We start from the raw sequence: 21,478 nt of genomic DNA, 5'->3' as shown, positions 1-21,478 counted from the left end.
GTTAGAACAAACTATATTTCCATCAACGTTGATTGTTCTTTATTGGGTCTAGGGTGGATTTAGTGTGTGTGTGTGTGTGTGTGTGTGTGTGTGTGTGTGTGTGTGTGTGTGTGTGTGTGTGTGTGTGTGTGTGTGTGGTGGGGGGAGTTTGGGGGTTCCTTGCACACACCTTTAGGTATGACCATCGACATATAAATATGGGTATAACTCACTGATCTAAAACTACAGTCGGACTCGTGTTACACATTGTATGGCTGTGTGGATCCATTTATAGTGAACGGATTATTGGGAAGGCGATTTAATTCCAGCAGAAACACACCTGTAGAAATACCTGAGGGAACATGAGTCACACACATTCGTACAGCAGTTGTAGGGTGTGTGAGTGTGTCTGCGCGCGCGCGCGCAGTGAAAGAAGGAAGTCCTCCCAGACCACAGGACTGATCTGAGTGCCTCCACCCTTCTGCCAGCCTACCTCGCCCGCATTCCGCTTTCTGTAACTTTTCATCGTTCAAGCGACCCATGAGGATTTTCTGCTACTTTTCCTTCAAGCTGCACTGCGAACATCTTCTTGCGATCGCTCCGTTTTCTCCAGCAGCAAGAAATCCCCGCCTCAGGAGTCGGTGTGTGTGGTTCCGCAGGCCTCCCCTTGGGTTTCCCTTTGCTGTTTAAACAATCAAACAAACATGTATTCAGGCGTCAGGAAGCTGTTTTTTACCGACTGTCGCTGCGCAGAAGATGATATCAAAACGTACCAGGAGCTGTTCGCCAAGCTGGACACCAACAAGGATGGGGTAGTGGATGTGTCCGAGCTGAAGGAGGGTCTGGATGCCATGGGGATCAAAACCGGGAGAGGGGAAGCTCAGGTAGAGCCAAAGATAGTTACGGTTTTATCTTGTATAATAAAATGTAAGGTTTGTTATTTTTTAAACCCAGATTAAGTAGTCCTCATGTTAATTATGACTTTTATGAATTCTCCCACTATGCACATCACTTATGTCACATATAAATACAACACGTTATGTATGATAGAAGAATTAGACCATCAGGTCTCTCGTAATGATGCAGAACTTCATTTAAACGTGAGTTAAAACTCATCTGCTATATTTAAATAGTTAGAAAATCAGACAGGAGTTTTATTGTCACATCTCATAATCCCTGTGATCAGATTGTCACATTGAGTTTATAATTCAAATATTCAGGCATGTCAACTGGACTTGCTTCTTGTTGAGGTGAAAAGCATCACCACTCACAAGGTGGTGGCCAGAATTCTCCTCCAGGTTTCTTCAGTCCTGAGGATTTATTAATCCATGAAGTGGAAGAAGGGCGTTCTCTCAGGGGTGCAGACTCACACCTAGGCCATAAACCTGCTGGAGATGTGAGTGCAGGGCCAGATTTACACTTTGTTGTACCCTGGGCAACAATATTCAAGGGCCCCATCATCACGACCCAAGGATCATCATAATGTGGTCATATACAGAATATTTTACTGTAATATGCAGTAAATATACTCAGTACTTGAATGCCTGACATTATGTAACCCACTGAGGGTAACCTTTGACCCACCTTGTGTAGACTGACCAGTGAGGAGAGGGTCTTAACTTGAGGTCCTCTCTTCATTGGTCAGTCTGCATGAGACTGACTCTCAACTGACGTTCAAAGTCATAGGCAGCGAAGCGTCTCTGTGCAGCGCAAAAGCCCGGGTGGACAGTTTGTTGAATATAGGGTGATCATATTTCCATTTCCAAAAAAGAGGACAGGGGATCTGTGCCTATGACGTCACACTACGGCCCATGTGGGACCCATTTTTTTGTAAGAACTAAATATCAGATTATGCCAATAAAAGGGCTCTAAAACTATTTGTATGTAATTATTTAGCATATTTACTGCAAAATCTAATTTTTCTGCTTTAGTGCTGCAACAAGGTTTTATTAATAATAAATTATTATACCTTTTGTTTTACTACAGCATCGGTAAGCTTCCTGTGCACGGATTATGAAGGATGCGTGTTTCAGCTGTGAGATTAGACGATAGGATCAATGATAAAATAAGTTGTCACCACTCCATGGAAACTTTCAGAGAAAGTGTCCTTGGACAAGACACTTAAAGAGCAAGTCACCCCCAAATCAACATTTTTTTTGCTGATAAACTAAATGTGTCTAATCGTGCTGTAGACACGTGTGCTCAATAATTTGGCACTTTAGTGCATCTTAGTTAGTTTTAGGCTGAATATTTAAATATTATCAGTGTTGCACAGTCGTCGGGTAAAACCTCAGCACTGAAATTTGAATTTAAATCTGCCACCGTTATTGACTAAGAGGTACACTATGATGTCAGTTGTACATTATGATGTCATTGTGAGCCTGCGTGTGTATTTGTTAGCGGCTCCGCCCTCTCGGTCTGTCAGGCAACAGCATTTGTTGCATTTTCAAACAGGAAGCGAGAGCGGAGTAAGACTCTGGTAGGGGGTGACTTGCTCTTTAACCCACATTGCCTGCTGGTGGTCGATGAGACCGCTGGCATGTATGCCTGCCCCTCCTCCATCAGTGCACCTCAGGGCAGCTGTGGCTACGGTGTAGCTCATCACCATCAGTGTGTGAATGAGTGAATAATTCACTGTATGTAAAGTACTTTGGAGTCCTCTGACTCAAAAACACGTTATAGGTAATCTATCATTAGTTACAGATCTTCCCAGTGGAATGTCTCGTCTGCTGTTTAAATGCAGCTACAGTTCCGACTTAGCCAAAGTGCCCCGGAGCAAGGCAGTTTCTGTCAAACTGCTCCAGCATTTATGATCCTAACTTACAAGATTTCATTTAGTCAAGGCAGCATTTTAAATGTAACACTTCATCTAAAACACCACTTCTGATTTTATACCTTACTCGTATTTTATTTCCTTTTAAGAATTTTTCAGAACTTTTTTGTTTCACGTCATTTTAGTTTCCTCATCACAAAAACCCCCACAAAAAACGTAATTTATCCGAGATCTGGGTTGTGTGGAAAAAGGTTTACCTGCTAAAACAACAGACAGGGGTTGATTTAAAAAAAAAACATCTTCAATGGTTAAAGGGACTTTACGGACTTTTGAATTTTTATGCTCGCGATTGTCCCCTCAGGCCAAAAGTGTAACGGCAGCTTCAATAGGCTCATGCACAGGGAGCGCATGCTGTACGTGCACACTCTTTAACGAAAATAACAGCTGAGACAGCCCCTTGTGTGTGTGTGTGTGTGTGTGTGTGTGTGTGTGTGTGTGTGTGTGTGTGTGTGTGTGTGTGTGTGTGTGTGTGTGTGTGTGTGTGGCCCGGAGGACAGAGGACAGGAGAACGTGCAGCTAATTAATTAAATAATTTGGTTCTGTACCTTTCTCTTCAGCACAGCCGACAAAGGTTTATGATGGGTCAGTCCTCCTGCATGCTCAGATCATTCCCTTCCCTTGCTTGAAAAATTGTTCCAAAATGAAAGTTGAACCCACATCTTTTTATCTGTGAATTCAATGCCGTTCGGCGAGTCTCAAATAAAAATTTGGGCATCTTACTGTAAAAAAAAATATACCATTAATGTAAAAAAGAAACTCTAAATGAACTATGTTCACATCCAGAATTGAACCCAGGTCTTCTGCACGAGAATCCAACATCTCACTAGGTGAGCTAAAGCGCCAGTGACGTCCTTTGTATCTGTAACATTTATATCAGGGGTGTCAAACTCATTTTAGCTCAGGGGCCACATTGAGGGAAATTTAGTCCCAAGTGGGCCGGACCGGTAAATAAAAAAAAAACTTCAGATTGTTTTCTTTATTTTAATACAATCAATATAAAACAAGGCTGGAGCCTGAGGACAGTGTAGTACAAGTACAACACCTGAAGTGTACTTGAAAATTTGAAAAAAAGAACAAAATCAACAAATTAAAAAAACGTTCCTTAGTGATTCAAAGAGCTTACAGATTACATGACAAGATCAGTTTCATGCAGCACTTAAAGTATATTTGACTCATTTTACTTTACATCTTTTAGCTTTCACCAGCACATCAATATCAGAAGTCACATCCTGAGTGGCGGCCAACTTCAGGATGTGATTCAAGTTCTTGTGTGAGCCTTGAGCGCAGCTTTGTTTTATTTATACTCATTACAGAGAAAACTTGCTCACAACGATACGTTTATTTTCACTCTACATTGTAAAGTATGAAAATAAAGTTTACAGAACATCCGGCCCGCGGGCCGCATATTTGACACCCCTGATTTATATCCTTGATGACAGCTGAAACAACGTCAAACCAAAGAACGGTTCAAAGCGAAAATGGCTATTTTGTTGCTAATTTGCAGGAAATATCTAGAAGAAAGTTCTACAGAAAGTAGCTAAGGGTCCTCAGAAATGTAGCTAGGTTCATCACTAGGCGTTAGGAACAGCGACAAAGTCGCTGAGTTGGCACTGCCTCTCTCTCTGCTGCTAAAGCTACGGATAGCAAATGCTACGGGCGATGCCTGAGCGTGAACGCGCATGAAGCAGCCTGCTCGACCCGAGCATCTCTCTTTTTCTGTGATTTTACAGAAAAACAGGCAATCACAGTAAAAATGCCAGGGCTCATTCTACAGGACCAGGGCATTGCAGGAGAATGTATGAAGAAGACATTTATTATTTCTATACATGTTTTGGCTGTCAAACTTCCATAATGCCCCTTTAAGCTGCAGGGTCGTGGCTCTGATAGGAATGATGTTGCACTGCCCACGCTCATTAGTTAGTAAGTTTGTTATCTGTACAGGTTTGAGCTAGGAGAGGCTGTGTGTGTGTGTGTGTGTGTGTGTGTGTGTGTGTATGTTTGTGTTAAACAGCTTTTCTTTAGCTTACGATAAACCGATAACTAGTAATAAATCTGCCCACTGCTCCTTCTGAGATGTCATAATTCATCTCTTAAGAGATCAATAAAGCTGATTCATTCTTTTTTCCTTTTTTACTCTCAGAGTTCATCTGGAAATTAAAACAATCAGCATTTGCATAGTTTTAAAGAATATAAAGTAAAAAATTTCAGTGAAAATACATCAAAAGTAGGACCTTCAAGTCTATTGAATTCATAGAGGCCAAAGACAGGAAACGTAGTAGAAGTAGAGCTTTGTGTTATTCTGCCCCCATCTGGAGCCATGAAGCAGCTGCTGCTAGAAGCAGCGATGGTAGAGTCACCGAGTCTCTCTGCAGAAGCCAGATCTCTGCCTTCAGCCGGCCTGGAGGTCAGACACCCAGCAGCAAACCCACCAGGCACCTCCTGGTGCCGGGCTGATCATGTTTTCTTTGATTGTCTTCAGGAAATAATTTCCTCTGGAGACGACAACAAGGATGACGGGCTCAACTTCAACGAGTTCTCCAAGTACCTGATGGACCACGAGAAGAAGTTACTTCTAACTTTCAAGAGCTTGGACAAAAACAACGATGGTACAAACTTCAGTTTACCCTCAAAACTAAAAGAATGTCCTGTTATCTCACGCACTTCAGCTCTACTTTGTTTTTGTTATAACAGGTCAAATCGACTACATGGAGATAAAGCAGTCGCTCGCTGACCTTGGCATGAACATCAGCGAGGAGGATGCAAATAAAATCCTTCAGAGGTACTCCAGCCTGTTGAGTAAAAACCCTCGGCTCATTGACAATTCCTGTTATGGATACATGACTTTAAAAAGAGAGAAAAACCAGACTAAACTAGAACTGAAAGGATAAACTAAAGAGTCGTGAGCGTCAGGAGTTAAAGGTGGAGACCAGTGTGAGGGACTGATAACCGGGGGTGGGGGGTGGGGTGGGGGGTGGGGGGGTCACATGATGAAGAGCACAAACAGTTTGCATGAAACATGGTCTTCATTAATCCACACAAAACTAAAAATGTTCCCTTTAAAGGTCGGTTTCACCGAAAAACCTTTTTTTAAAGAGCAAGTCACCCCCAAATCAACTTTTTTTGTCTGATAAACTTTATAAATGTGTCTAATCGTGCTGCAGACACGTGTAGTTAATAGTTTTGCACTTTAGCATTTTAGTTAAAATTTAAATTTTCTGCCTAAAACTGTCAGTGTTGTGCCGTTGTCAGGTAAAAACTCTGCACTGCACTTGAATTAAATCTGCCATCGCTATTGGCTAAGCGGTACCCTAGACCATTTGCTGGTACCATATGATGTCACAATGTCGTTGTGTGTGTGTGTGTGTGTGTGTGTGTGTGTATTTGTTAGCAGCTTCGCCGTCTCGGTCTGCAAGGCAACAGCGTTTGTTGCATTTTTCCAACAGGAAGTGGGAGTTGAGTAAGAATCTGGTAGGGATGACTTGCTCTTTAATCATCATAGGGAGCTCCTCCCGTTCTGTTCGGCTCATGGGTCCTCGGAACAAAGAAAAAATAACTGCAAGTGAACGGGAATATAAACGTTATTTTCTAATCTGCTTTGCCTTATGCCCTGAATCACACATATGTTGTACTTCAAATTAAACGAGAAGTAATTATGTGAGTTTCGACTATGTCTGTCACGCACTTTTAGATTTGTTTGCCTAGCTTGTGACGTCGCATATATAACAACACCACAAAACCTCATCTTCCCCAGCGTAGCTGCTGCTTACCACATGGCCAGAATTATTGTGGTTTTCTCCATGTTTTATGCTCCTTCTGTCGTCCTGGTGGAAGGATTCGAAACTTGCTAAACTCACAGCCTGGTCTGGTTCAATGACGTTAGTTTGGTGAGATGAACATTTGTTACACAGTAAGGGTGTTTCTCAATGTCAAGGCGCCTGGCATTGCAAGGCGATGTCTTGCAAGGCCAGGCACCTAGCTTACGAGGACACTGTCCTTCGGTCAAAGAAAACGGTTAAATGGAACAGACTTGCATCACTGCCCGCGGCTTCCATGGCGGTCGCGTAACGTCACGTGACACGGGAGACAACGTTATATTTTATATGTATTAGTTTATATATATATATATATATATATATATATATATATATATATATACACAGTGGGGCAAAAAAGTATTTGGTCAGCCACCGATTGTGCAAGTTCTCCCACTTAAAATGATGACAGAGGTCAGTAATTTACATCATTGGTACACTTCAACTGTGAGAGACAGAATGTGAAAAAAAATCCATGAATTCACATGGCAGGATTTTTAAAGAATTCATTTGTAAATCAGGGTGGAAAATAAGTATTTGGTCACTTCAAACAAGGAAAATCTCTGGCTCTCACAGACCTGTAACGTCTTCTTTAAGAAGCTTTTCTGTCCTCCACTCGTTACCAATATTAATGGCACCTGTTTGAACTCATTATCTGTATAAAAGACACCTGTCCACAGCCTCAAACAGTCAGACACCTCCTGTGTATCCTTGCTCAGCTAGCTAAATGGCTAACAAACAGAGAACACACGCCTCTGTTGAACATGAACATTGGAACACGTCTTGGTGGCTCCCGATGACGTATCTCCTAGGCAACCGGGGCGGGGCCAAGACATCGACGCAAGGTTCCTTGGCATTAAGAATAGTCCTCTGCGCTTTTTCAAACAAAAGCTAAAATAACTAAATAAAATAAGTAAATAGAGGCGTTAAAAATGCTAACCTGGAATTAAAATGTGTCTTCAAATTTCACGGACATCATATTTATCCATGTAATCCATGGCACATATCAAACGGGATTAGAATAAAGCTTTAATCAATCAATCAATCAATCAATCAATCAATCAATCAATCAATCAATCAACCAACCAACCAACCAACCAACCAACCAATCAATCAATCAATCAAAGCTTTATTTTTATATAGCACCTTCCACATCCCTTTTCGGGCGCCCAAGGCGCTAGAACACATTGTAAAAAGACATATAGTCATAAAAAGAGAAGTTAAAACATAGAACATAAAACGTAGAGCATAAGGCAAAGGGATAAAACAATGAATAAAAGCAACCTACAAAGGAATAATACAGCAATTTAACAAGAACTAAAAATAACATAAAAGCAAAACGACTTCAAACATGTTCTGGAAACGCTAATTGAAAAAAAAGTTTTCAGTCGACTCTTAAAAACCGGCAAAGAGGTAGACAGCCTAACTGCAGGTGGCAGCTGGCTCCACCGCCATGGGGCTAGGACCGAGAAAGCCTGGTCCCCACGAGTTCCACACAGTGAGGGACGACAAGCGGGCCCTGATCAAAAGAGCGCAGAGTGCGTGAAGGAATTTTATGACCTCACTGACTTGGATTCATTTTTTTCTCATTTCCTGGGATCCGGAAACAGATAGGCGTGACTTGGGCTCCCTATTTCTGATTATAGTCAGTCACTCTTGAGTTTTTCATGCAGGCTGAACATGAAAATAGTCTCCTACACCCATCTCCTGCATTAGCGTCTAACAGAAAATAGACGGTGAAACTCTAGGATTAGAAAATCCTGACAGATCTACGTCACACTGTCACATACCATTCATGGACTCACCCATCTTGACTCACGACGAGGAAGGCTGTCGTTGGTTTAGCGTCCAGGAAACCGCAGAGAGTGTCTCGGCTGGTAGAAGCTAGCCGTTAGCATTAGCAACTCATCATCACAGCAGAACTCCTCCAGGCTTGTGTTATTTGTGGAGATGAAACATCATTAGCCAATCAGAGGTGAGATGTCCAAATATTAGGAAATAAGACTAAATCCTGCCGTCTGAAACTACGCCCCCCTCCAAAAGAATGACTTACAAAGCATTCATTCTTACTAAAGACCGAATGTGTTAAAAACATGAGTAAAGTTTAACTTCAGCTAAACGGGTTTTTTATGGGTGCAGCTTCAAACGTACCATTGCATTTTCTGCAGGTCTGTGCAGGAAGCCACATTTTTCTATTTGTGCAAACAAAACGTGAAGCTGCACATGCAAAAGACACGCCTGATCTATAAAACGCAAGCAGGAGGTGCACGGCAGTGAGTCAGGCAGGAAGTCCTGTGCTAAAACTGCAGAGTGACTGGCATATGTGACTCAGTTTAAAGGACACAAGTAGGAAACAAGGAAAAGGACTCTGGACGTCATTAACATGCAAGCAAGCCTGCTGCTGTCAGACGCGATCCAAGCGTTTGCCTGTGCAGCACCTTATCTCCTAGAGTTATGAAAGTTAGACTTTTCTTTTCTTCCTATTTAGAAACGGATCAGCTCTAATCCTAATCCGGTAGTCCTTGTTTGGTCACATTTTTTTTCAAGAGCAATTAAACAGGAAAAATGTCCACACCTGCAAGTTGTTTTTGTGGTTTATTCACTATTTAGATGTTACTGTTGGTTGAAGCACCTTTAGTTTTTGTTATCAGTGCATCAGTGATGGTGCATGGAGTTTGCACTTTTCCATTTGTTTTGAGGATGTTTAATTGACAGAAATATTGTTAAAACTGATGTTCCTGCATTTTACTGCATCATATGCATTTCACTAAAAGACCAAAACAAAACAATCAATCTCGTTTGTTTGTTTGTTTGTTTGTTTTCGGACGTTGCTTAGCAGAATGCACACCCAGGAGTTTATTTAATTATTCTTTTTATTTTACAGAAACAATATTTCTAAAACTATTTTTAAAGAATACTTACAGATTTTTAAATAATATTCATGTAACAATTGAAATGAACTAATCCAGTAAAGGGAGTTTTCCTCCGTCGCTGCGTGCTTGCTTAGTATGAGGATTGCTGACTCCGACACTAGTCAGTGACTCGATGCAACCTGCTGGGTTCCTTATATAGGAAACCTTTTACTGATTGGCTTAATGAGCTGAACTCAATTGGATCGTTTACTTTGTGAAGCGCCTTGAGACGACTCTTGTCGTGATTTGGTGCAATGGAAAAAAACTGAATTGAGTTAAATTGAGTACAAAGAACACAACAACTTACTTACATCCACATCTTTTCAGGTGTCTCTGATGTTAATCAAAGTTCAGGTTTTTCATTGACACTCAAACGTGTCTCTCTGTGATGCAGTATTGACGTGAACGGCACCATGACTGTGGACTGGAACGAGTTTAGGCAGCACTTCCTGTTCAACCCTGCCACCAGCCTGCAGGAGATCATCCGCTACTGGAAACACTCTACGGTAGGTCGGGAGGGACACACGAAGAACTACAGTCTCAGAAGAAGATAGCTTTTATTAGACATTGAATGTATGATTTTGAGATTTATTCTGTGAAATTCTGTATTGGATTTTTTTACTTAAAGGTGTGGGACACTGAAAACCCCATTTTAAATGATTTTCTCTGATTATAATCGGTCACTCAGAGATTTTCATGCAGGCTGAACATGAAAATAGTCTCCTACACCTATCTCCTGCATTAGCTTCTATACAAAATAGACTCTAGAATTTGAAAATCCCGACAGATCTACGTCACACTGTCACTTATCATTCATGGACTCGCCCATCTTGACTCACGACGGGGAAGTGTTGTTTTAACATCCAGGAAACAGCAGAGAACGTCTCAACCTGACGGCAGAAGCACCTCCAGGCGTGTGCTATCAGTGGAGATAGAACATCCTCGTCACAGGTCAGTGGTAGGTCGTGTTGCTGGTATCCAGCTCAGGGCGAGATGTCCAAATATCAGGAAATAAGACCTCAAAACCTGCCGTCTGAAGTAGGGCTGCACATCACGATATCTGCATGTGCAATATGCATTTTGCAAAGAACAGAAAAAAACAATCAATGGCCAGCTCTAATGTTTCTACACATAATGCATTTCATACACCAAACCGAAGCACTTTTCACCCATTTGACCAATCGGCTGGGTTCTTATAGGTTAGATGCCCGCCCCCGAGGTGGACGGCACTGAAACACCTGAGTAACTTTGTTCTGCTCTTTCTGCCATATTTTTGTTCATTTTCTTTTTCCCTTGCTTCATCTTTTGATCACAATTTTTGCTTTTCTCATTTGTTTTCAAATGAAACATTTTCTTTGTTTTTTGTTCTTGAGTTAAGTATTTGTTTATTTTAGGGTCGATTTTAGGGTCCAGTACAAGGTTCTTTTATTGGCTTTTAAAGCCGTACATGGCCTTGCTCCGCAGTATCTGTGTGAACTTTTACTTGCTCACTCCCCGTCTCGGTCACTGAGGTCAGCCAACCAGTTTCTCCTGGAGGTGCAGAGAACGGAGAGAAAGCTCAGGGGTGATGGAGCTTTCTCAGTAGCAACTCCAAGGTTGTGGAATGCACTCCCAATCCAGATTAGGATGGTTTCTTCACTGTCGGGTTTTAAATAGGGATGAGCGAGTACACCACTGTCTGTATCTGTTCAACCATCAAAATTATCTGTACTCGGAGTGGGCGTGGTCTAACCCGGAAGTGGGTGTGGTTTACATCAATACGTTATTTTAAGTCTGATCAGAAGTTGCTATGTGTTTTGTTTATTTGAAAACTATTTACAGAGCAGCCTCGGAGTTGAGATTAAATGTTTTTGATCACAATAGTAAAGGAACTATTACAGAACAAGTTTTTCAATAAAATCAGAACATTAATATTTGGAGAGAGAGAGAGAGAGAGAGAGAGAGAGAGAGAGAGAGAGAGAGAGAGAGAGAGAGAGAGAGAGAGAGAGAGAGAGAGAGAGAGAGAGAGAGAGAGAGAGAGAGAGAGAGAGAGAGAGAGAGAGAGAGAGAGAGAGAGAGAGAGAGAGAGAGAGAGAGAGAGAGAGAGAGAGAGAGAGAGAGAGAGAGAGAGAGAGAGAGAGAGAGAGAGAGAGAGAGAGAGAGAGAGAGAGAGAGAGAGAGAGAGAGAGAGAGAGAGAGAGAGAGAGAGAGAGAGAGAGAGAGAGAGAGAGAGAGAGAGAGAGAGAGAGAGAGAGAGAGAGATTTTTTTTCTTTAGATCCTAAGAAGTTATCTATGGTTGGTTAGTTGTTTAGTAGTTGCATCTTCGGTGGCTGGCGGGTAGTAACTCGCTTATGTTTTTAATTTAACAGGTATATACATAATTTAAAAAGTAAAAGGCTCATTACATATTTATAATGAAACTTATACCTATAAAATATAACCTTATCCCCCGTGTCACGTGACGTTACCGCCGTGGAAGCCGCGATCACGTGATGCAAGTCTGTTCCATTTAACCGTTTTCTTTGACCAAGGAAGGACCGTGTCCTCGTAAGCAAGGCGCCTGGCCTCGCAAGACATCGCCTCGCAAGGCCAGGCGCCTTGGCATTGAGAAACACCCTCTATCAAGCCTTACTGGCGTCATGTGATCCAAGAAGCGTAATTTGATTGGCTAAAAGCCCCTCGACTCGATTGCATGACCATTACTTTGGCTTGAGTTGCCAGGAGGTAACCTAAGTTGTTGTAGAATTTTTATATGATAATGTTTTTGCTGGGGTGTATTTTAAAGAGCAAGTCACCCCCTACAAGAAACTTACTTCACTCCCACTTCATGTTTGAAAAATGCAACAAATGCTGTTGCTTGGCAGACCGAGAGGGCGGAGTCGCTAACAAATACACACACACAGGCTCACAATGGCAATATGACATCATAATGTACCAGATGACATCATAGCATACCTCTTAGCCAATAGCGGTGGCAGATTTAAATTCAAATACAGTGCACAATTTTTCCCTGACGACGATGTAACACTGACAGTTTTAGGCAGAATATTTGAATTTTAACCAAGATGCACTGAACTGCCAAATTATTGACTACATGTGTCTGTAGCATGATTAGACACTCCTTTATATAGTTTATCAGCAAAAAAAATGTGATTTGGGGGTGACTTGCTCTTTAAGTAAAAGTACATAATTTCACAGAAGAAACTCGATGTCTAAAATAAAGTCATATTCTGGTGAGGCTGTATTTCTTCCATACATATCTTGATAATGGAGTCAAGGATGCCTCCCACACAGAGAAATGACACCTGGAGGTAAAAGACCTCCCACTTGTGTCATTTGCAGGTAATAACAGATTGGAAGGGTAGATCGTTAAGGAAATTATCCAAATAAAATGTTTATTTGTTATGTAGTCCTATAGTAGAAACAAAGCTGTACCCAGCCAATGGCTAATCTCTGACGTTTGCTGCTTCTGTTCATCGGCTCAGCCACCACGAATAAATTACCTGGAGGGTTCTAAACTCAGCACAGATGAGCTAATTTCAATCTGACCTCTGTGCAGATTAGCTCGTCTCTGGGATTTGGGAAGGATGAGATGAAAGAAAATGAGTTCAGGGGGAAGTTCAGGGAAGTGAGATGAGGAATCAGTGTGTCTGTGGCATCCATGGCTGGTGGATCTCCCCGTCAGATCCAGGGTTTGAGGTTCAGGTTCTCGGCCGGCTTTGGAGTAGGACTGTGTGAGGATTGCCTTTTCAGTCTTCAGATCGATTAAAGACTTGGGAGGGTCATGGCTCTGCTGCAGCCTCAGCAGCAGCAACAGGCAAACTGGTTTTTCCTCCAGCTTGATGACGATGGGGAGATATTTGAGGTGGAGGTGGAAATGGTAGGTTCTGATTTCAGAATGTAGGAAAATCAAAATAAAGAAAATCATTCATTCTGTAAAAAAGGGAATTTTATACAAAATTTAACTTGAGAGTGTAAGTAACTAAACTAAACCTTTGGGAAAATTATTTAAATTACGATTTTAAAATATAAATGTATGTGATGCATAAAAATGATCAATGGATGATATGTTTGTTGCATTTGAACAATGCACAGAAAAAGAACACAATTTTAATTATTTAAAAAATGCTGATCTAAATAATCGAAAAGTGACTGATTAAAAAAACATGTTTGGATGCAGTTTGTCAGTTTTTTTTTCCAGAACCTGCGTCATGTTTCAGATGAAATTTCACCTTTTGTGATTTTAAAATCTTATTATTATTGGCTGCAGTGACGCTATTTGGCCACTGCGTGTCGCTGTAGGTACTTAAAAATGAAGAGTCCACGTGCTCTGTCCTTTTGGGCATCAAGTTTACCGACCTTAATGTGAAAATATTTGTCTTTTATAGCAGTTTACTGGTTTAAACTTGCATTTAAATAAATTATTATTGTGGATGTAAATTAGTATGAATGAGCTTGAGAGTTATGGCTTCTAAAAAGGCTAGGTCTGAAAAGAGAAAAAAAATCTTCCTCCTGAAGGGAGAAAAAAATCTATGATTAAAACAACAATGAAATGCTGTTTTAAGGTTCTGGACATCGGTGACAGCCTGACCATCCCAGATGAGTTCACAGAGGAGGAGAAGACCACTGGTTTATGGTGGAGGCAGCTGGCAGCTGGGGGCATGGCTGGGGCCGTGTCCCGCACAGGAACCGCCCCGCTGGACAGGATGAAGGTCTTCATGCAAGTGGGTCACAACTTTATTTATTTATTTACAGTTTTTGTTATGGTGTTAGGCTCTTTTACTGATATCCAACTGTATTGTCAACTCTTTGTTTCTGATACCGATACAGGCAGCGTCCCCTTCTCAAAATAGAAAAACTAAAGCCTTCAAGGTTAATAACATCACATGTCTCCTATTATGCATGCTCAAATTTTAAAAATTTTCTGTGCAAAGGGACAACTTCAGTTTAAGGTAACAAGTAAAGCTCCATATTTATTCTGTCTTCGACAGCAGCTGAATCTCATTCTCACAAATTTAAGTCTCGTTTAAAGACTCATTTTTATCTGTTTGCGTTTTAGCGCTAGGGTCATTTGAATTGCCCTAACATTATGGTTTTAACTATTCTTCTTTTTAACCCAGATGCTTGATTTTATTTTGTCCGACATTTATTTTTTTTATCGATTAGTCTTATTCCGATATCTCTTATCTGTAATAGTGATTGCTTGATATTTTATGATTTTATGTTTTTATCCTGCTTTTATGCCCATGTACTGGGAATGTTTTTCTTTTAATGATGTTGTTCAGCACCTCGGGCTTCGGATAATGTTGTAGAAGGTGCTATACAAATAAAATTTGATTGATTGATTGATCACAAATTTCTACTTCACAGGTTGTACCAAAAAACTTTATCTCAAAGACTTTACCACAGATCTGTCATACTTTGACATCAAGGAGGAGGATTAGCTAAAGAGTTTGATGTATAATACACTCACTGGCCACTTTATTGGGTACACCTTGCTAGTACAGGGTTGGGCCCCCTTTTGCCTTCAGAACTGCCTTAATCCTTCATGGTACTGGAAACATTCCTCTGAGATTTTGGTCCATATTGACATGATAGCATCACGCAGTTGCTGCGGATTTATTCGCTGCACATCCGTGATGTGAATCTCCTGTTCCACCACATCCCAAAGGTGCTCTATTGAAACCAGATCTGGTGACTGTGGAGGCCATTTGAGTACAATGAACTCTGTCATATTCAAGAGATGATTCGAGCATTATGGCATGGTGCATTATCCTGCTGGAAGTAGCCATCAAAAGATGGGTACACTGTGGTCATAAAGGGATGGACATGATCAGCAACAATACTCAGGTAGGCTGTGGCGTTGCAACGATGATCAGTTAGAATTAAGGGGCCCAAAGCGTGCCAAGAAAATGTCTCCCACACCATTTCACCTCCACCACCCGTCTGAACCGTTGATACAAGGCTGGATTCATGCTTGTACTGAAACTCTAATTTCTCTCTGGGATTAATAAAGTATCTTTGATTGATTGATATTAATTGATTGATTGATTGATTGAATGTTTAACCAGAAGATTTAGAAGTCTTCGTATTAATTCAAAGTCAAGTTTATAAAAGTAATAAATTTATTTTCTAAACAATTAAAAACATGACAACTAGGAAACACTTTTATGTGATGAATGAATCTAAGTGGATGGAATGTGAGGTGTGATGATGTGTGAATGTGATGTTATCAGAACCTTCGTATCTGGAGAAATTGAGTTCTGAGTGGGAGTGAGTTTGGTCAGCTATGAACTATCATTGCTGGTTTATAAAACCACATCAGATGCAATGTGTCAAGTCTACGTACCCTTATCAGAAACTCTCTTTTGGATGTCGGGGAGTCCGTGGACCCCGCAGTACCGAAGTCCGTAGAGAAACCGCAGTACAACCAGGTCAGTCCAGAGTCATCTCCAGGTCACGACAAACAGGTGGACTTGTTTGCGTCTATGGAAGGACTCTTACGGAGTCAGAGCTGTGTCAGCTTTGTTCTGAAGGGACCGTTTGCAGTATCAGCTGTAGCATGCAACAGGTTTTGACAGCTTGTCAAAAGGTGCGATGGGAGCAGAGTTTCCCTCCGATGGCCAGTCAGAGTAGGGCTCAACTGAATCACTCAGGAAGTGATGCTGTTTTAATAACGGCCATATTTTGGTTTACTGATAAATCAGAACTCTCCCTGTAAAGGGGTTTGCCAACAAACTCAGATACACACCTCCCTCAGATATGAAGACGCTGATTTTGTGGATAAGAAAATATCTATGTGCAGTGATGTTATATTTAACTTGCGTCATGGAGATATGGTGAATGTGTCTTGTCCAGTCAGTGTGCTGATTAAATATATGGGTCATATATTTCATTTCACCCTTATTATTCTTTCAATGTAATAATAATATTCATTTCAACTTCAGTAATTTAAGCACAGATTAATCAAAACATTTCATTTAACAATACTGTTCATTTCATTATATGATTTAATTATGAAAGTTCATCCTTCTTGTTCTGTGAAGCAAAGCAGTCTTAGACAAGTGGAAGCTGGAGAGAGACCTTGGTCAAGCAACAGTATCTTTCTTACAGATTAAAGGAACCAGTTAAGACTTATGTCTCCATATGGCCAGATACTCAAGAGGTCATACTGTAGGTGGAAAACTGACCATTTCTGGAGGCTACAACTCTCGCTGCCGGTTTTGCAGACTCGGATGAAGACAATGGCGTTCCCTCAGCACATGAGCTAGCCATATTTTTAGATCATTTAGCAATTTTTAATCCAGTTTTATTTCACATATTTTATCTTGTTTTTTCATGATCATTCGTTGCTCTTATCTCCTGCTTTTATCTGTTTTTATGTCTATTTTTGTTGACTGTTGTATGGGTCAGCAATGTTTTTAATGCGTGTACAGCACTTTGGTTCACCTCCTGGCAGTTTGAAGGTGCTATATAAATAAAGTTGATGATGATGATGATGTCAACATGCCTAAATGTATTGAGTTACCATCATGTGATTGGCTGATTAGTAATTTGTGTTAATAAGCAGTTGGACAGGTGTACCCAATAAAGTGGCCACCGAGTGTATGTGTGTGTGTAAAGGTTGAGTCATTAATAGACTGAAAACCGACGCCAATATTTTACGATATTGAATTTTAATGCCGATATTAATGGTGGACTGATAATATGGACAATCCCTAGTTATAAACTGAACATTGCTTGTATATTTAAACATTTTTATTTTCAGGTTCATTCTTCTAAGAGCAATAAAATCAGCCTGGTGGGCGGCTTCAAGCAGATGTTAAAGGAAGGAGGGGTGACATCGTTGTGGAGAGGAAACGGAGTTAACGTTCTCAAGATTGCTCCTGAGACAGCCATTAAATTCATGGCCTATGAACAGGTGAATATATTTTACTACACAACTCGGGATCATGGTTGAAAATGTGGATTTTTATTTTAGATTATTTAGAACCTTTGCTGAGTCGTGATGTGTGATCGTGTCTCATCAGTATAAGAAGCTGCTCTCCAGCGAACCGGGGAAAATCCAGACCCACGAAAGGTTCATGGCAGGATCACTGGCAGGAGCCACGGCGCAAACCGCCATCTACCCCATGGAGGTGAGCTGACACTGGGCTTCACCTGTGCAGACATAAGTAATGGATTTGATCTTGGAGGGAGCTCCTCCCTGGGTTATCACAGGAGCTACTTTTGCTCTACCGACCATCTTTTCTCTCATCAGGTGATGAAAACCCGTCTGACGCTGAGGAAAACCGGACAGTACTCCGGAATGTTCGACTGTGCCAAGAAGATCCTGAAGAGGGAAGGCGTCAAGGCGTTTTACAAGGGCTACGTTCCCAATATCCTGGGCATTATTCCCTACGCTGGGATCGATCTGGCCGTGTACGAGGTACATTCAATCACATTTTTATACTTTCAAATTTAAAAAGGTGTTTAAATTTATTGTCCATCAATGTTTTCCTAACCAGAGCTTGAAGAACTTCTGGTTGTCCAAATACGCCAAAGACACAGCAAACCCCGGTGTTCTGGTGCTACTGGGCTGCGGCACCATCTCCAGCACTTGTGGCCAGCTGGCCAGTTACCCTCTGGCGCTGATCCGTACCCGCATGCAGGCTCAAGGTAAGGGGAACAAAATTTACATTTTCTTAGCAACAAATGTCAGAATTATCTCATGATCATGTGATCTTCAGTGGCAGTTTTACCATTAGGCATAGGTCGGCGGCCGCCTGGGGCCCCCTTATGTTGGGATGCCCCCTAGCCCTGACTGCTGGCACCCCTCTGTTAATGCCACAATGGACTATTCCTTTAACACTCCGATGCACAAACAAGAAGTGATTGGTAGTCATTTCACTCCAATCCAGTTGGTGGCAGTAATGCACCAAATTGTTGTTTGCCAAGTGCCATAAGACCACAAATAAGAAGAAGAAGAGAGGCGGGAGCGTTCGTAACAAACTCGAAGCGGTAGTCAAAACTTTAAGCATGAAATGGAGTTATCCCAGTGGCTCCAATTAGAGAAAGAAGCAGCATGCTTCAAAAAAGATTTTATCTTTCCAAAAGTGACGTCGTTTTTCAATGTAAACATCAAAAGGAAGCAGAAAAGGAAAGACAATGGAAAATGTTTAAAGAGAGGAAAACATAGACCAAAATGGAAAATAGAAAAAAACAAGAAAGGCAAAAGCACAGGAGCACTGACAGGAAGCAGAAAGCACTAAAAAGGAGAGAAAGACAGGAAAAAAGAGGAGGACTAATAAAAGTGAAAATAACTCAAGTCAGAAGAGGGGAGAGTTTCGCAAAATCCAGTTAAAGACAAGATTGTCGAAAATTTTGTGTAAGGGGGCCCCGTGTCTGTGTTCGCTTTGGGCCCCCAAATTGCTAAATCCGCCACTGGTGATCTTATCTTAGAAAGTATAAAAGTACAGGTGAACCGTGAGCAAAAATGTTAATAACGTCGCCAAATCATGACGAGTCGTCTCAAGGCACTTCACAAAGAGGTCAGTTCATTATGTCAATTAGTTTTCTGTTAGGAAATCCAGCAGATTGCATCGAGTCACTGACTTGTTGTGGGACTCTACAGCAATCCCCATACTAAGCAAGCATGTGGCAACATTGGAGAGGAAAACTCTCCTTTAACAGGAAGAAACCAGAAACAAAGCTGTCTGATTATGTATTGTGATTCTGCAGAACGCGGCTTTCAGTTTTCCTTTCTCAAACGACCCAACTCTCTTCTCAGCTTCTCTGGAGGGCTCGGAGCAGCAGCCGATGGGCCGCATGGTGAAGAATGTCCTGGAGAAGGAGGGCTTCTTTGGACTTTACCGGGGCATCCTGCCCAATTTCATGAAAGTAATACCAGCTGTCAGCATCAGCTATGTGGTCTACGAGTACACACGCTCCGCTTTGGGGATCCAGAAGTAGACAACAGAGCCGTCCATTCCCCGTCAGTCTCTGTCCTTTTCTCTTAAGTACAGACTCACTTCCCTTTCCATCCAGCATTTAAATAAGTTGTTTACCCGGAGCTAGCTAAAGTTTGGACGTCAGCTGATGAAGGCGGAGGTTTTAAAGTGAGTTTAAAAAATGGTGCAGCAATAACAAGAGGTTTCCAGATGTTTACAGGTTCAGGTGCTCTGACACGTTCAGGGTGACATGGCTTTAATTCACAGAGTGGTGGTTCAGGTAGACATTCTATTGTTTTATGATTCTTATACAGCAGTCACTTATTATTAAAAAAAAAAGCACCTTATTTTATCCGTTTTGATCCTCGTTGAAGGTTAAAGCCATCACCCGCTGTCTTTCTTAAAGCTATTCAGACCAAAAAGTCATGATGTCACAACTTTATACCGGCAACCCTGGGAGTAAAGGGGGCGTGTCCCTCAGAAATCTGAGAAAATGTCAAGTGCAATACTGTTTTTAAAACAAATGTCACACTAATGTTTCAGAAATCACCTCCTGTGGGACATCGTTGCACCTTTGGTAAAGCGAGAAGAAATGTGCCTTATTTTTTTCTCAGATATCTGTGGACTCTGCATCCTCCCTGTTGTTGTTTTTTTGCCTTGTTTTCCAGTGTTTGCTTCAGAGATGCTGGTGATTACAAAAATAAACATTTGACTACAGATAAATGTGAGCAGTTACTGAAAAGTGAAAACTATTTCACCTTGTACCTCCTGCTATGTAGCCCAACACAAGGGTTACACAACTGGCGAACTTCCGTGTTAGCCGTGCGTGTCGGGTGATCTCGTGGGGTTGACCTCCTGGGGCTCAAGGAACAGATTACCCCAGCTAAGATGTTATATAACAGCCTTTTACTTAGTGATTGTGTCACACTCAGCTTCAGCTGTCTGATTCCCAACAGTGTAGGACTCCAGGAAAAAAGCGTCACCTGATGCGTAGAGCAACAAAAATTATAGTTTAATTTGGGCAAATGGCTAATTGTTGAAAATAGGTTTAAATACACTAATTTGCCGTTTATTAGGTAATAATATTGGTGCTTATTAAGTATAGTTACTGTTTTTCTCTGAGGTGCAGCTGGATTGCATCATCTAGGAGGACAGACCGAATCTGTAATAAAAAGAAAGGGTTTGTTCGGTTCTTCAGTTCACAGTATTAGACTCGAACCCACCTGCGTTCCTGATGTTCCAGGTGGGTTTTTTCCTTGATTTTTGAGGAGTGAGCACTACCTCGCCCTTGCCTCGTGGACCACAAACGATAAACAATCAACCCTGCTCAACCATTCCCTGTCCTGGAAGATCACCCGATAGGACAGTTGGATGGTTAAAGGTGCAATTTGTAAGAATTCTACTGTGAAATCATCTCAAAACAGCCTAATGCAGGGCTATTCAAGTTCGGGCCTCGAGGGTCGTTATACAGCACGTTTTAGTGGTTTCTCTGGTCCAACACATTAGATTCAGTGATTGAGTCACCTGTGCAGCAACTCATCAGGCTCTGCAGAAGCCTGTTAATCACCTGCTGATTGAAATCAGGTGTGTTGAAGCCGGGTTAAAACTAAAACGTGCTGGATACAAGCCCTCGAGACCCGGAAATGAATAGCCCTAACATCTCAATCGTGTTGGAAGGAAGTTTGCACAGAAACGATCTGAAGTTTTTCTCCTTTCACATAAAACAAAAACAGGACGTAGTTACTGTTTACACTCTGTGTTCGCTGAATCAGTGGCACAGGCGTTTGTAACTCAACACCAGCAGGTAAAAATCCCCAGAGCTCTTAAAAGAACCGAAGCCAGTAAACAAGAGCAACCCAGAAGTTATTTCCTGTCCCCATAAGAAGCCACAGCATCTTTTAGTTTTACTCTGATATTGGGTGAAGGAGACTAGAGGCTAACGTTGAGCTGACAATGAATTGGAAACAAATAAGTTGGCTCTAAAATTACAGTGAAATGGATGTGAAATAAATAAGTTAATTGTGGAGTTTTAC

The 21,478-nt window shown here is 41.4% G+C and overlaps 1 protein-coding gene across 1 annotated transcript; it reads left to right on the top strand.

Moving 5' to 3' along the window:
* Positions 1–391: 391 nt before the first annotated feature.
* On the top strand, positions 392–20,168 carry slc25a24 (solute carrier family 25 member 24). The gene is made up of 10 exons (XM_070553980.1): positions 392–863; positions 5,292–5,418; positions 5,504–5,591; positions 9,931–10,042; positions 14,082–14,240; positions 17,285–17,437; positions 17,547–17,654; positions 17,777–17,944; positions 18,024–18,174; positions 19,286–20,168. The coding sequence occupies exons 1-10, from the start codon at positions 684–686 to the stop codon at positions 19,465–19,467; spliced, it is 1,428 nt and encodes a 475-aa protein (XP_070410081.1). The 5' UTR covers positions 392–683; the 3' UTR covers positions 19,468–20,168.
* The last annotated feature ends 1,310 nt before the right edge of the window (positions 20,169–21,478 follow it).

Source organism: Nothobranchius furzeri, chromosome 8 (assembly GCF_043380555.1).
Source record: "Nothobranchius furzeri strain GRZ-AD chromosome 8, NfurGRZ-RIMD1, whole genome shotgun sequence".
In the NCBI taxonomy this organism is placed as follows: Eukaryota; Metazoa; Chordata; class Actinopteri; order Cyprinodontiformes; family Nothobranchiidae; genus Nothobranchius; species Nothobranchius furzeri.
This window is presented reverse-complemented; position numbering and strand designations above follow the sequence as displayed.

Coding starts and splice junctions, on each gene's coding strand:
- slc25a24 (XM_070553980.1), top strand. CDS start 684: ATGTATTCAGGCGTCAGGAAGCTGTTTTTTACCGACTGTCGCTGCGCA. Junction 864..5,291: donor CCGGGAGAGGGGAAGCTCAG/GTAGAGCCAAAG, acceptor GATTGTCTTCAG/GAAATAATTTCCTCTGGAGA. Junction 17,945..18,023: donor TCGATCTGGCCGTGTACGAG/GTACATTCAATC, acceptor TTTCCTAACCAG/AGCTTGAAGAACTTCTGGTT.